Source organism: Phalaenopsis equestris, unplaced genomic scaffold, assembly GCF_001263595.1.
Source record: "Phalaenopsis equestris unplaced genomic scaffold, ASM126359v1 Scaffold000915, whole genome shotgun sequence".
Taxonomy (NCBI): Eukaryota; Viridiplantae; Streptophyta; class Magnoliopsida; order Asparagales; family Orchidaceae; genus Phalaenopsis; species Phalaenopsis equestris.
This window is the reverse complement of record NW_018165354.1, coordinates 138,195-154,286: the sequence shown is the minus strand read 5'-3', so window position 1 is coordinate 154,286 and position 16,092 is coordinate 138,195. Positions and strand designations below refer to the sequence as shown.

The 16,092-nt window shown below is 33.8% G+C and overlaps 1 protein-coding gene across 1 annotated transcript in view; it reads left to right on the top strand.

Annotated features, from left to right (window-relative positions):
• Positions 1–1,214: 1,214 nt before the first annotated feature.
• LOC110032302 (SCY1-like protein 2) overlaps positions 1,215–16,092 on the top strand; it is a gene marked incomplete at its 5' end in the record, with an annotated part of 85,666 nt that continues 70,788 nt past the window's right edge. Inside the window, 4 exon segments of the mRNA XM_020735884.1 lie at positions 1,215–1,697; positions 6,589–6,693; positions 10,162–10,272; positions 10,603–10,785. Of these exon segments, the coding sequence (XP_020591543.1) occupies positions 1,215–1,697; positions 6,589–6,693; positions 10,162–10,272; positions 10,603–10,785 (882 nt within the window).

The window sequence follows — 16,092 nt, the reverse complement described above, 5'->3', positions numbered from 1 at the left end:
TTGTTGTCTAATTATTATTATTATCATTGTCATTTGATAACCCTCATTATAATAACAAAAGCAATTATTGTTATTTAACTACTACAATAGTATTGTTATTACAAAATTATTATTTACAAGCTGTAATTATCTAATTACTATATCTAAATTATTGTTGTCTAATTATTATTATTACCATTGTCATTTGATAACCCTCATTATAATAACAAAAAAACAAGCAAGCGATCATAATCTTATACTCTTTTATTGTCTATTTAAGGAGAATAGTGAAACTTGGTAATTTCAGTCAAACAACAAATTAATTCACCCTTGAGGCCATTGTAGGCACCACCGCTTGTATTTTATTTCAATTTTAACGCATAACGGTCTTTCTTTAGGCCTCAGTTCTCAGAAAAAAATATTACATCAGTACTAGACACGTAGAAGTAACGTCGTAGTCAATGAAATCACGTCCCGACACCTCGCACGACAGGAAAAAAAAAAACAGCGCAGTAACACGGGGAATATTCCCCCTGTGTTATTCATGTGTTATTGTGTGTTATTGCCAGTTATTCATGTGTTATTGATGTGTTATTGTGTTATTATAATACCAAGAATATTCTCAGGACACAATAATACATGAATAACTCACAATAATACCTGAATAACACGAGAAATATTCCCAACAGAGAAAAAAATGACGCAGTAGGAATATTCTCACATGGAGGAATATTCTCCCCCGTGTTATTCATGTGTTATTGTGTGTTATTCATGTGTTATTGATGTGTTATTATGTTATTATAACACCAGTAATATTCCTAGGACACAATAACACATAAATAACACACAATAACATATAAATAATATAAGAAGAAATATTTCTCGTATGGCTGCACCATTTTATTTGCTACACAAGTTGCTACGAGCGTACTATGTAATATTTTTTCCAGTTCTCAGCCCTCGCGTCGGTCATATTAATCTCGCCGAGCATCTTTATAAATAATATAAAAAAAAATATTTCACGTATTGCTGCACCATTTTATTTGCTACACAAGTTGCTACGTCCTCGCGTCGGTCATATTAATCTCGCCGAGCATCTTGCAGCGTTATTCTTTCTCTCCTCCCATTCCTCTGCTTTTTTTCAACCCCATGATGCTGATCCAAGCGAGCACTGCAAATCGGATCCAAATTTAGAGTAGCCATTACCGCTTATCGCCGACGATCGCCGCAGGCACAACATGAAGAGCCTGACGCAGGCGCTGGCAAAGACTGCCGCCGTGATCGAGAAGACGGTTCAGACCACAGTGCAGGAGGTGACGGGACCGCGTCCTCTCCAGGACTATGATCTTCTCGATCAGATCGGATCCGGAGGCCCGGGTCTCGCGTGGAAGCTCTACGCCGCGCGGCCTCGATCTTCTGCACCGTCCACGCAGTACCCTGTCGTATGCGTCTGGCTCCTGGACAAGCGCGCGCTCTCCGAGACCCGCACCCGCGCCGGACTCACTAGGGCTACCGAGGATAGCTTCCTCGACGTTATCCGTGCCGACGCCTCGCGTTTACTGCGAATCCGTCACCCGGGAGTCGTCCATGTCGTGCAGGCCCTTGACGAGAGCAAGAATGCCATGGCTATGGTCACTGAGCCGCTTTTCGCCTCCGTAGCCAATACTATTGCTCAACTGGACAACATTCCCAAGGTTCCCGCGGAGCTCAAGGGCATGGTATGTGAGCGGCGAGCCTCATCTCGCCCTCTCTTTCCACTTCTCCTATGTAAATTCTTTGCGTTTCATATTTGGAAGATTTAAGCGGTATAAGTTCGTCCCGACCTGTTGTCCGGGACAATTGTTTTAGCTACCTTGAGCCTAAATTCAGCATTTAGGTGATGCCATACTGGTTCGAGCTTGAGTTGCAGGTCTGCTGATTCCTTTTTCTGGAGTGATTACCATGGAAAGTTATTAGTTTATAGATGTGAATTTTGCTTAGAGATAGGGGACATTGATAAGTTGCACTTCGAGCAAGGGCGGTCTATAGGGCTAACCGCTCAGTGCTCGTTTATTGATCTGGTACTTTACAATAGGGGACTTAGGGTTCTGGATAGAGGCTTGTTGATTTTGGTTTATTTAGTTGAAGCTATGCTGACAATGCCTTTCGAAATTTGCATGGTGAAATTTGATTTGGGTATGGAAGCATTGCTAATTGTTTGTTGTTTTGGGGCATGGTCGTGATTTCCCATGCTATATTGAAAGTTGAATTCGTTATTTTTTTCTCAGTAATTTAAGAGGAGATTTGGAAATCTACATTCTACATGACAAAATTAGTTGCAGCAAAATTTATATACTGTACTAGTAAGAGTTTTGGCACGAAAACACCATTTTAAACTTTTGGAACCTTCAGCCCAAATATTCAAACACTTCGAATATGTCTTAATGGTTCAAATCTGTTAGACTTCTAAAAATATTCTGATGCTGTTAGCTACTCTTTTTTCTGTTCTCTTTCCTCCCACATCTTGGTCAACAAAAATGTGTGGCTAGAGCAATGAATTGTCGTGAAGGATAGCTAGCAAAAGTAGTAGGAAAGATAGGTGGCATGGGGCAATGACTAATAATCTAAAGCATAGTGGTCAAGGCTAGCATTGATCATGGCCAATGGACTACCCACACCCATTTAATTATGCCCTTCGAAATTTATCATGGTCTTGCTCAAATTAGTGATAGGCTTAGTGGGCTACCCATTAATGCCTATTTAGGCTTTGACACGTTTTGAATAAAAACTATAGATTTACCTTTTTATATAAAAATTCACTTCATTTGCATGTTGAATCAAAATTGATTGAATCTTTTTTAACTCGCTCTTCAAGTGAGGATGTCAAGCCCTGGCATTGTTTTGAATGGAAATTTATTGTGTGATTGCACGGTCCAAATTTGATGCGAATCAACTCAAAACCATACTATATTTAATTGACATGTATGTAAATAACACTATTAGTTGGTCCATTGATGATAATTTTGTTTTAATTATAAGTGAGTATAGGTTCAAACTCCTCGTTCAATAGTTTTTTATTTTGTTAATTTTGTTTCTTTAGGTGGCTTACGATGGCTAGAGGCGTTAAATTTAAATGATAAATGGATTGGACTTGAGCTATACAGTTTAATCTATTAAAGTTTTGACCAATATTTTAGGTTAAAAGGCATCCCAATCCATTTGACACCTATAGGCAACCCATGGCACTTACATGATAGAAGAGGAAAGGCTAAGTTTTTTCTGGATGGATTCAGACCTAAATATTTTCACCCAAAACATTTTTAGGCAATGAGTTAAAAATGGCTATAAGTGATATATTTATAAGCAAGGCTAAGTATTTTGTGATATGCTCATAATACTCAAGAGAATGCTTATTTGCAAGTATTAGGAGTTTAAAGTAAAAGAAATGTACGAATTTTGATTTTTTTTATCTTTTGTCTATTTTCGTTAAAGCAAAACAAATGCAACATGAATTTTCAATGGATTTAATATAGCTTAAAGTTATTTTCTTCCTGCAATCTGATTTGCTTCTTCACAAAAACCTCTTTGTAAGTTTCATACTTTTCTCCTCATCTTCACGTCACTTGTTCTCCTCTCTAGCATAGTATACATGATCGAGTGCTTCTCTCATCGTTATCTTCCTTATTTCTCTTTTGCTTGCAAGCTATCTTTATCTCTCTGGTTTTGAGATTTAGCAAATTACTAGCCTCTTCTCTTGATCTTCCTCAATCTTGTCATTCATAATTTTCCTTTGTATTTGGCCCTTGGTCATAGATCTAACCTATCTGAAGTTCACAAAAGAAAATATAACTCTTCTGCATTTAATTTACTAGCAACAAAATTATTCTCAAGTAATTAGAATAAACTGAATTTTTAAAATGTATGGGTTTGGATTACTTGGAACCAAATAACACCTATGTTTGGATGTTGTCCTTTACTTTTTCTTCTTTTAATTGAATAGTTGAAAAAAAAATTCTTAGTAGATATTTTGTTTAAATAATATGATATTTTTTATTCATGTAGATGTAGATGTAGATATAGATATAGATGCAGAGATGTAAAAAAAAAAAATCCTTTTAGTTGGATTACATTAGGGATCGACTTTAAGTCCATATTTTTTTACTTTAGTTTTGGATGCCCTTACTGGACATTTACAAGAGGATGTACGTTCGTATATGCTTTCACTGATGATATCCTTCTCGTGGATAAGACTAGAGAGGAAGCTCAGAAAAAACTTGATTTATGGAGGTCTTCATTGGAGTCTAAAGGCTTTCATTTGAGTAGAACTAAAACTAAATGCATGGAATGTAAATTTAGTAGTAGTAGCTCTAATGACAAAGTAGTAACTATAGGTGATCAAATTATTAAAGATGTGAACGCTTTAGTTATCTCATGTCTATTGTTCAAAGTGATGATGATATAGATGTGGATGTTATTAGTGGAATTCAAGTTGGTTGGTTGAAGTGGAAGAATGCTTCGGGCCTATTTTGTGATCGAAAAGTACCACAGACTGAAAGGAAAATTTTATAAGATGGTGGTGAGATCTGCAATGTTCTATGGCGTTGAATGTTGGCCTTTAGAAGAGAAGCATAAAACTAAGTTAAGTTTTGCCGAGATGAAAATGCTTAGGTGGATGAGTGGCTTGACACTTAGAGACAAAATATGAAATGAATATATCTGTGATAGGGTTGGTTTAGCTCCAGTGGCAGACAAAATTAGAGAGAGTCCACATAGATGGTTTTGTCACATTAATCGCCGACCATCTAATGATCCGATTAGGAGAGTAGATGTTTTGGATTCTACTTGTGTTGAGAAATTCAAAGATAGACCTAGAATGATTTGGGCATATTATATAAAAAATGATATTAATTTATTAGAGTTAAATGAAAATATGACAATTAATAGGACACAATGGAGAAAAAGGATTCATGTAGCCGACCCCACTTAGTGGGATAAACGTTTGTTGTTGTTGTTGTTGTTGTTGTGCAGATGTAAAGCTGTGCATGTTTAGGCTGTTCTTGTTTTTAAACGAGGAAGAATTATTGAAGGGGTAGATATGGATGAAAAGATGTTTAAGGAATCATGGAGGATAGAATTCAGGAATTCTTCTTGAGTATTTGGGTATTACCAAATAAGTTTTAATGATGACTATAACGGGCTATGAATTTTCTCATCAGTCTTGAACAGGATGTAAATATGTAGTTAACAGTATTGTTGCTGCTATTGTAGAGAATCTTGCTTACTCATGCCAGTGTCCGGACTAGAAACATGTGGTTGTACTTTTTAGGATTTTGTGTTCTTTACTAGATAGGCTCTGCTATTTATTATTTCCCTAATGCTTGCCTGTTGCTAGAGCCGCAAAATAATTTGCTTTATTAATCTTATCATTTCCAAAAGCAGCTCATCCTGTCTAATTTGTTTCTTTTTTTTTTTTTGGGTGCATTAAGGACGTATTTTGTCAATTTAATAAATAAAGTTATGCTGAGGGATGTCTAGAAAAAAAATATAAGCATGAAACAATGTGCTTGAAGTCCTAGTAAAGCAGGGCATGAACTTTATGAATTTATATTTTTAAATTATTTATTGTCTTAAGTGTAGGCCAATTAATTCAAATAAAAATTATTAATTGCATATTAATGATCCTCGTATGCTAATATAGATCCCATAGTCCGTTCAAACATTAATTATGCTCATGACCTTTAGGATAACAGAGGGAGCTATACAAAATGAACTAAACAATTAGTTGATGCGATTGTTGAGTTGCTTCACTTGTATGTCAAAATAAGGAGTTAAAATGACGATATATTTTTGCTGAATACATTTATAAATGCTATATTCCAGTTTGAACATTAAAATATGTCCATGAACTGTAGGACAACTAAGAAAATTATAAAAAATTAATTAAACAATTAGTTGATCTAGTTTCGAACTAAAGAGTTAAAAAGAGAAAGGAGGAAAGGAACAAAACATCACATTTATCAAATGGCAGATTAAGGCTTGCATCTATTTAAATAACAAAATTTTAAATTTTTTGCATCTAAAGCTCATAAAACATTCATGTCAACCTAAAAAAAGTTTTTTACTGCAGGAAGTAAAGATATGCCTTGCAAATTATGATTGAAAAAGAAGTTCAACAGTTAAAAGGGTTTTTTTTTAATGATAGCTTCATCTGAAGTTAAAAACTGAACTTACGTATTTAATTTTTCAACAATGATGATGAATTATTCATATATTGTCCTATCATGGCGCTGTGCTAGCCATGCTTCATTTCTTTCATTTTTTTTATTCTTTTTTTTTAAAGTTAACGATTATTCTGATTATTCCGGATAATAAAATAAAATTCAACATAAAGTGTGTGTGTGTGTGTGTGTGTGTGTGTAGATTAGAAATGATGGATACGCTTGTTACCATTCGTTTTTTTCTTACAATTCCAATTACGACGGTGTAGGTTGAGAAAAACATTAATATCCTTAGCTTATTGATTTTTTTTCAATTGCCTTATCATTATCTAGTGATTTTGTAATTTATCTGATTTGTTAAGAACATGAAATTATTGTAACAAACTTGTTATGGTTTCAATATGCTTGGCAGGTAATGGGGTTGTTGGAGATCAAACATGGGTTGCTGCAGATTGCAGAATCATTAGATTTTCTCCATAATAATGCTCATCTTATTCATCGAGCTATCTCCCCAGAGGTTAAAATGCTATTCCTAAATACTTGTATTAGCTTTTTACGATAATATATTAGCTTGATGAATAACATTGTTTTGCAGTTTAGTTTCTCAGCAATCTTTGCTTTTAAATTATGGTGTCCAAAATATGCTACATTTTTCTATCTGTTGAATCTGTTATTATGATAATTTATCGCGTGCTTTTTTTTTATATTTTTGTTCCCTTCATCTTTCTTATTTTTCTCTAAATTTCTTTGTTAACGTTAATTTATATTCAAATACTCTATGATTAATATTTATATGGTGATTACCCTCATTAGATTTAAGTACAATGCTACCATTTTAAGCAAGCCTGACAAGGTTGGAACTCTGTTAATTTGAATATGATAATCGATTGAGTTCGTTCGAGATTAGCATGATATATATTAATTTTGCATCCAAGTTTTTTTAATTTGATCTATTATAAACTAGTACCTTTGATCTATGTTAAGCTAGATGTGAGGGGAGAGGGTGTTGCACTCCCACAAAAGATGAAGGCTGCTACCTGCTGGATGATATAACCTTCATGATAGCCAGCTAATGGGCAACAACGATGGCTAAGGTAGGAGAGCGGAAAGCTTTCATGACTTGTCTAACTAGAATTATGGTGGGGGAAGGAGGGAGGGAGGGAGGGAGGGAGTAGTTCAAAGGTATTTATAGAATATGATATACCATGTTTTGAAAGCGCAATGTAAGAAGCAAAGCTGAAACTATTGTCTTTTAGTTTTTTTCAAGATTACAAAGCACAAAGCAAACCCATGCTTAATTAACCACATCACATTCCTATTGTAATTATATGTATTACCTATGCATGAAAGAACCTAACAAAATTAACGTGATCTATTCCAATTAAATGCACTAGATATCAAGCTACATTACTAAGTCTAATTAGGTATATACAAATTATTTTTTTTGAACACTAAGTAATATGTGCCTTCATCTTATAAAAATAACACTTGAAGTTTAACTTAGTGAACAATACTATTTCTTAGGGAAAAAAATATAAGAAAAAACGAATCACTTCATAGGTTATAGTTCATCAACAAAAATGAAGAAAGAGAAATATATTTTCCGAAGAGTATTCCATTTTTCATCAAGAAATGTCGATTGGATTTTCTTTCCCATCAAAGGGTGAGGGTTATTGTTTTAGATGTAATTCTAATTCGCTATCTTGACCGCAATTTTTATAGTTCATTATGTAACAACTTGAACTCTCACCCATTGCGATTTTGTCTGCTTTGGCCTCATGGCCTCCTAGTTTTGTCCCGTTGGTGTAACTTTCCAGAAAGTCACTAATCCTATGAGTGCTTTGACACAAACATGCTTAATTTTGGAGTTTCCATAGAAATTTCAATTTTTATACCAAAATGTGCTTTGATGCTTAAGAATTCAACTTCATTCTACTTAAGTGGCTTCGTAATCTTCTCTACATAAGTAACTGACATGTTCGTCGGTGCTTTAAATCCAGAATCATCCACTAGGCAAATAGGTTTTAGAGGCGACCCTTACAGATTCAAGAGGCAGCTCTCACCATGTAGCACTTTGTCCCATCCAAAGTTTAAAAGATGACTCTCATGGCGTTGCAAATTATTCTATATGACACATAATTCCCATTTCACTATTATTAATGTTCTGATACCATTTGTAACAACCCGAACTCTCACTCATTGCGATATTGTGCGCTTTGGCCTAATGGCCTCACAGTTTTGTCCCAAAGGTGTGACTTTTCAGGTCACCCATCCCAAGTGTGTTCCCACATAACTAGAGTTGCTATCAAAATCCCAATTGTTACACCAAAGGCGCTTCAATGTTTAAGAGTTAAGCTTCATTCTACTCGAGTGGCTTCACAAATTTGAAGTTGCTTTAAGAACTCATAAATGTTAGTGTAGGCTGCTTTTGAAGCAATATTCTGATTGAAGCTTGGTTTTGCAAGGGACATTGTGAGGAAAGAAATTTAAAATAATAAATTATTAAATACCGTCGACCGCCCCTATTATCATCATTTGCTATTCCACAATCACCTCCCCGCTAAATCTGCTCCCAAAACACCTTCTAGGTGTCCTAGAACGGTATCACCACCTCATCATCCCCATAGCCATGCCAGGACCCCTTCCTCCTCTCTCATTGATATCGTGAAATAATGATACCATGCATTGCGACTACCTTGAACCTTTGAAAATTAATTCAAAACTGGTCATAACCTTCTCCTCTAATTTCCCATGCATGGCCTACTTTTCTCCCTCCATTCCCTTGGATTTGGCTTTTGTATCAAGTGGATAAAGACCATAGTCTTATGTTTGGATAATTATGTGATTAACGATTGTTTTCTACTTTTCCTTGCTTATTTATGACCTCTAATGATTGTTTACCTGGGAGTGAGTTATCACAAATCTTGAGGGCTTCCAAGGAAGGAAAAAAAATCCCTGCAACGATAAACTTCATAAATGTTCAACTTATCCCTACTCTGACATCAATTACTTCAAATCTTTTACATTTCAGTTCATCAATAATATTACATCCTTTTTACTTATCTCCTTTCTGCCACCAATTACGCCATAAATGTTTATTTATCTGTTTTTTTTTTTTTTTTTTGCTTTCATAAAGGATTCAAAATGTTTATTTATCTGTTTTTTTTTTTTTTTGCTTTCATAAAGGATTCAACATAACACCCTTGTTACATTCTTATTATCATATTTGTGCTCCATAATACTATTTTTATCGTTATGCACTTGCAAATAAATTAAAAATTACCGGTGTAATAATCATTCACATTTAGTTTGTATTTATTCTACATTAATTTGCATTCATCCCGCATTTTGGCTGGCTGTTATGATTATGTTGTACAAACATAGCACAATCTAGTTTAGATAGGGATGCTATTTTGGTGGCCAGGCTGATCCCTGCTGATCTTGTTGGCATACTTGGAATGCACATGATGAATGCACTTTGGAAGATCAAGCGAGTCAACTGACCGTTCTTTGCTGAACTCCCATTATCAAGTCCTGGCTGAAGGGAACTAAGCGATCTTGCAGTTTTTTTTTTTAATTCAATTTTTTTTAATAAACATGGGTTCGTGCTGAATAAAAAACAAAATGTGAAGATTAGTCAGTTTTTCAAGTGGTTCAATTTTTTGCTACTTTTGTCCCTGGAACTGCATATCCGTTTTTATATTTTTATTTTGATTAAGTTTATTTAAATTTCACTTCCGTGAACTAAAATGCAAAAGTTTTTAGCTTCTTATCTCGTTTTGTGTCTTTTCATGCCATAGAAGCAGATGAAGCTGAAGAGATATATATTTATTTGTTGAGTTTTCTTCTATTTAGGGTTTAAAACGTCACATTTATTATCTGTTTTTTATTTTGCTTCTAACATGTTATTTTCTTTTGACAATAAAAATTTTATTTAACCAACAACAGCAGGATTTGACATATCAGTTCTTATTTGTACTTGCAGACTGTGTTCATTACTTCTACTGGAGCTTGGAAGCTAGGTGGGTTTGGTTTTGCAATACCTATTGATCAAGCCTCTAGCGACTTGACAGAAACACAGACTTTTCACTATCCGGTAGGTCTTTTACTTGTGGTGAACTTTAGCTTTATTCTGCATAAGTTTTTCTGACTTATTACTGCTGCGTCTTTTTCCCACATTTTTTTGTAATGCCTAGCTTAATAAACAATTCCTGGAAGTTTGCTGAGTTCCAGCACTCCACTGTGCCATTTTTCTCTTATCTTTGGCCAGAATTTTTTTTGATACAAAGGGATTGCTGGCTTAATACTGTTTGTTCGTTTGCTCTTTTAATTTTTAAATTTTACTTTATTTTTTTAATTTAATTTAGTTTTATTGATATAAAAAGTGCTTCATTGACAGCTTATGTTGAAATGAGTGTATTTTCAGGAATATGATGTCGAGGATTCCATTTTACCACTCCAGCCTTCTCTCAATTATACTGCTCCAGAATTGGTTCGGAGCAAGTCTAGCACGGTTGGAACTTCTGCTGATATTTTCAGCTTTGCATGTCTTGCTTACCATCTGATTGCTCGAAAGCCACTATTGGATTGCCATAACAATGTTAAGATGGTTAGTTTCATTTCTTTATCATGAAAAAAAAGATGGCACGTACGTCTGCTGTAGTCATAAGTGTATACTTATGTTTATTTTTGTCTCTATTCAGTAGTTTCTGCTTGCATGCTCTTCTTTTTTCTTTGTTTATGACCTTAAAATGGATTAAACAATATAAATTCATAGCAAATTGTGTTAGTTGAAAATTGAAAAATAAACCCTATTTTTTACATCCGTCAAACATTAACTAGCAAATATTGTTGACTGGCTGTTACTAATTTGAGGGCTGATTTTTAGTTTTTTTATTTTTTTTATTTTTATTTTTTGTGTGTGTGGCTAACTGCATCATCATCGGGAAGGCAAAGTTCTGGTGGGTTGTCATTTATTGTAAGAGGAGGTAATGACTTCATTAGGGGGCATGTATACATTGCGCTAGGCGAGGTTCAATTTACTCCATTATTGATTTGCTTTTTTTATGCCAGCGTTGGTGTCATTGTTTGGCTTGCCCCATGGAGATATATTTTGGAGGAAACTGGGTTAATGACATAGAATTTGGGATTTTTATTGGCTTGTGGCCAAGGATTGAATCCAAGGATTGAATAGGATTTTTAATAATGTTGATCTAATGTGAGCAATTCTCTGTAGGTCTCGTGTTTGCTGTGTTGCAATGCACACTTTACTGATTTTAATATGTAGAAAGCAGTTTATCTTGCAAATTTCGGAGATTCATGCCTGTGAAGGTATAGAAGTGCATAATATGTTATCTTGTTTTTCTTTGCTTATTATCTATTATGAATTTTGTAGCTCCTGATTTGAGTTGAAAGTCAATGTTGATCCCTGTGCCTTCTTTGGTGAAAGTTGTGCCACAAGCATGCTAAGTTTTGAACTTACTTTTTTTTTTGAGAAATTTTCATGTTAAACTGATTCTTCATTTTTTTGTCCACTCTAGGTCTTTCTTGAGAATTCCATTGAATATCTCTTTTGCAAATTACTGGCAGATGAGCTTTGTATAATCTATTCTTTATGTGCTAGGAGGTGAATCCTCAATTTTCTTTTATAAGATGTTCACCACCTATCAATTAAGTATTTAGAAGCTTGATTTAAAATATTAGAACTTCTCCAAACCCTTACAACGATGTATGAAACGCACAATAGAGGGCGTGTTTGGGGCGGTGGTGCGTTGGCATTGTGATGCCGCATCATAGTTTTTTCTGTTTGGCAAAACGTTTTCTGCTTTTTAACAAAAGTTGTAGCTGAAAGCTGCGTTTTATTATTAGGCTTGACTAAGTGTGGTAGCTGCTAGAAAGCCGCGGTCATACTTTTTTCAAAAAAAAAAAATAATAAAATTGTAATAGCCATTGTACCTTTTTGATCAACAACTTTTTCTGCAACAGCATCATAGCTGCTTTTTCAAACAACTACAACTGCGCTAAATAAATCCAGAAGCTAAGTTAGTGTTGAGAAAAAAAGGAAAGATTTTGGCTTTAAGTACAAATAAATTTTTATGAGCATACAAAAGTAGGCTTAGCATTGATTGAGGATTAGTGCAACTTTTAATGGACATTTATAGACCTTAACAGTGATTAATATCAAATATGAAAAAACCTTCCTACCTTTTGCCGCCCTTTTTATCCCCTCGATCATATGCCGTTGGAGCCAAGCATTAGTAACGGTGCACTATGAAGGTTTCGATGAAGTAATCAATAAGAACAAAAACTTTATACTGATATTTGAGAAACTTTAGTTATAATTTGCATACAATTGTCTCCATACAATGAAATCAAGCAATTAAATACTATTTTTTACAAAATAATTGCAAACTAATAATATAGGAAAGCAGTAATCATATCTGTAATGCTTTAATTCTCTCTACTTCAAGAAAACTTGCGCTTGAGTCTTGTGATTGTAAAGATAACCAATCTAGAGAAAATATTTTCATATATTAACATCATCAAATGAATCATAAACACTCATATTGGTAGGAAGATCAATATTGTAAGTTTTATTGCCGGTCTTTCATAATACAAGAAAATAACCATTCTTCTTAGCTTTCAGCTTGTTAGAGAGGCCGACATTGATCTACAAACTTTCTTGTATGCAAATTAGCCTTATTAAAATAGTTCTGCACCTCTTGATGGATTTGTTGAACATGCTCCACAAACATCTTAGCATTGGAATTGGCAGTAGGAGGGCATATATGAATCAAATCAACGATATGACTTAAAACACTACTGTGTACAACTTTTGTATACTCCACGAATAATGAAATCATTGGGCGCACCATTAAAAGCAAACTCTATGTATGGGTGGACAACATGTCCTTTAATCATGTTTTTAGAGTCCAATTAGTCGCTTCAATGTGCCTATCGATCTATGGATGACTTGTACTAATATACCTTAAAGAATTATCAAGTACTTTCACAAAGCTCGCCAAATTATCGCTTCCTTCTTACCCTTTTTTTTTTTAAATATTTGATAATTTGCTTACTTTAATTTTTTAATTGTGGACTAGAAACTAAAAAGATTGTGGACTAGAAAGTAAAAAAGTTGATTAGTTGTTGGTTCTTTTTTATTATTTATTACTATACTTGGTTATTTCTGTGTGGGGTCTTTCTCATTCACTATTATAATGTCTCTCTTTGTTCTTTTCAAGTTTAACAGTTCTAGGATAACATTTAGATTTTTTATTGGTAGCTGTACCAAGTTTTATAAATTTCTACCTTTCGACTAAGAGAAAATGGGGTGTATGAAATATATTTCTCCCCTTTCTTTTCCTTCTCATTTTTCCATGGTATCATATTTAAATCGCTTCATTAAAAGAAGATGGGAAATGATTTTAGGCGTGCCCTTGGTCAAGCAAGGATGAGAAGAAGTTTGTTTCGTCTTCTTCTTCACCCCAAGTGTCACTATTAATCACTATGCATGCATGAAATATTCCCTCACTCAATTTTTTATTAAAAATTAAGCAGTGAAGATTTTTTCTAATCATTACTTTTGGTCCAACTGGCTGTATGTAGGAGAAGAAAAATTAATATCTTGATGATACCTCAAGGAAATTGAGCCAATTGATCTTCTCTATACAACATAGAATACTAAAACTGCATTAATAATGTTTGCTCATATTAACTCACTGGAAGAGCATTTTGGCTTTCTATATTTGGTTCATAACATTGCGATAGGTATTTGGGAAATGATTATGATGGTTTATTCAGGACATACCATTACAACACACCTTTGTAAATGAAGTGATAAGGCTAATGATCTCAAGCGTTTCTTAGAGTATGAATGATACATAATTCTTATTAAAATTTGACAAGAATTGGATATATTTGAGCCCAATGATTGTTGTGGAGAATATGTAACTAGTAGAGAAAACTTGAATCTTGATGAATTTTTTGGGAGTATGCTTGGAATGTGCTGATTATAGCATATTGAAAAGTTGTTTGTTTAAGTTCTAAGAGTGGATAGCAAATGGTGAAATATGCTTTGAAAATTTAAATGTGTCTTGCAAACCAAAGTCTCGGCTCTTGCAGACAAAGGTTTGGGTTAGGTTCAGATAACTTATCTTCCTAATGATTTAAGGCATTGTCGGCCGTTTTTTTGTTCAACTTTACTTTTGTGATTTGAAAAAGAGTGATGATTTTGGGATTTTGATTAAGAAACCAACTAGGCAAATGCGATATTTTGGAAGGTGTATGGGAAACTAATCAACTGAGGCTATCCTAAGTCGTTGGGGATCAACGCAGAGACACCCTCACTTGTCAAGGCAATCTTGTAATTCACAAGATATTTTTGATGAGATTGCTGAAAAAAGAGTAACTTGATGATATGTATAAGCTACTCATGAAACAAAACTATGACCTTTTTAATCATAAACATAGTTTTCTGTTAGCCCTTAACTATACGGAGAAAGAGCACGAATCTTGGACAATAGATTTAGGATTTTCATATTACATGATAGGTTGTGCTCAACTATTTTCTTTCCACACTTGCATCCAGCCAATTGTCGGGCCTTTATCTTTAATTGATGGGATTTAAAAAATTAAAACTAATTTTGTTAAATTTTTATATCTTTTAAATCTACTTATAATCTATTGTCTAAAAACAAAATTTTCAAAGATTGTGACTGTAAGGTCATAAAATCATTATGAATTTCCGGCCTAGAGTTTAATGAAGAAGATTAATAATGCTACTGAGCATGGGGTGCTATATTCTACTCCGTTGAAGGCAGTGATAAGATTAAACAAGATCATATTTTGAGTTCATATTTTTCTTCTTTTACAACAAGATATCAAATGTTGTTGTCATTTTAGAATAGGATATTTTAGTTTCCATGTCTCAAAACGTAATTCCTTTCTCGTCTAAGAATAATAGTAATATTTAGTGTGAATTTTGTCAACTATTCAAACATCAAAAGGCGGACTTTAAAATTGAATCTTATGGAGCCACCAAAATATTGGCTCTCATTTACAATGATATTTAGGCCACTTTTTGGTCTCAAAATCTTTACAGCAAATGTTCGTTTAACTTTTTTTTGATTATCATACTTTTTTATATTGAATTGTTATAAAATAAGTCTAATTTTAAACTAGCCTTTTAGATTTTTATAATGTAGTTATAACTTAGTACTCCAATATTCTAATCTTGCTCCTAGTTAAATGGATGTAGTTTTTTCAAGTTGAATTAGTATTGTGAATCAAACTTTTTTCAAGTACTCATCAACAAAGTAGAATCATTGAAAGAAAAAATTGACATCTTTTGGAAGTGACTAGATCTTTTATGTTCGCAAACACCCTAAAATTTGTTTGGGATGATGCTATCCTTGGAGCTTGTTACTTTGTATTGGATGCTTACAAATGGTTCACTTCTAAACTCTAATTGAAGTTTTTTGTATTGCGTTTTCTTAAACTTGCACTATTTCAAATTTATCCCTAGACATTATTTGTTGTAATACCTTTGCTTATAATTATGAACTTAATTGAACTAAATTGATTCCTATGTCTTTTTTCATATTAAAAAGGGCACAAATTCTATATTCTTGCAAGGAAATATTTTTGCCTATCAATGGATATCAAATAAGTGCTTCTTCCCAAAAATATTTTCAGAGAGATGGGTGAAGGCAAGTTTCATATGTTTTCTTTAAAATTCTATACTCTATTTGCACCACTTATGGATTTGATCTTTTTTAAAACTGGCAACCTAAAAATTACTAATTAGTCCAATTCTCAAACCCAACAAAATGAACTTGATGTCTTCTGATGCGGCCATAACTTAAGTTAATGTGCACTTGCACTCTGGGGTCGTATTCAAGTGTACGTATGGCTT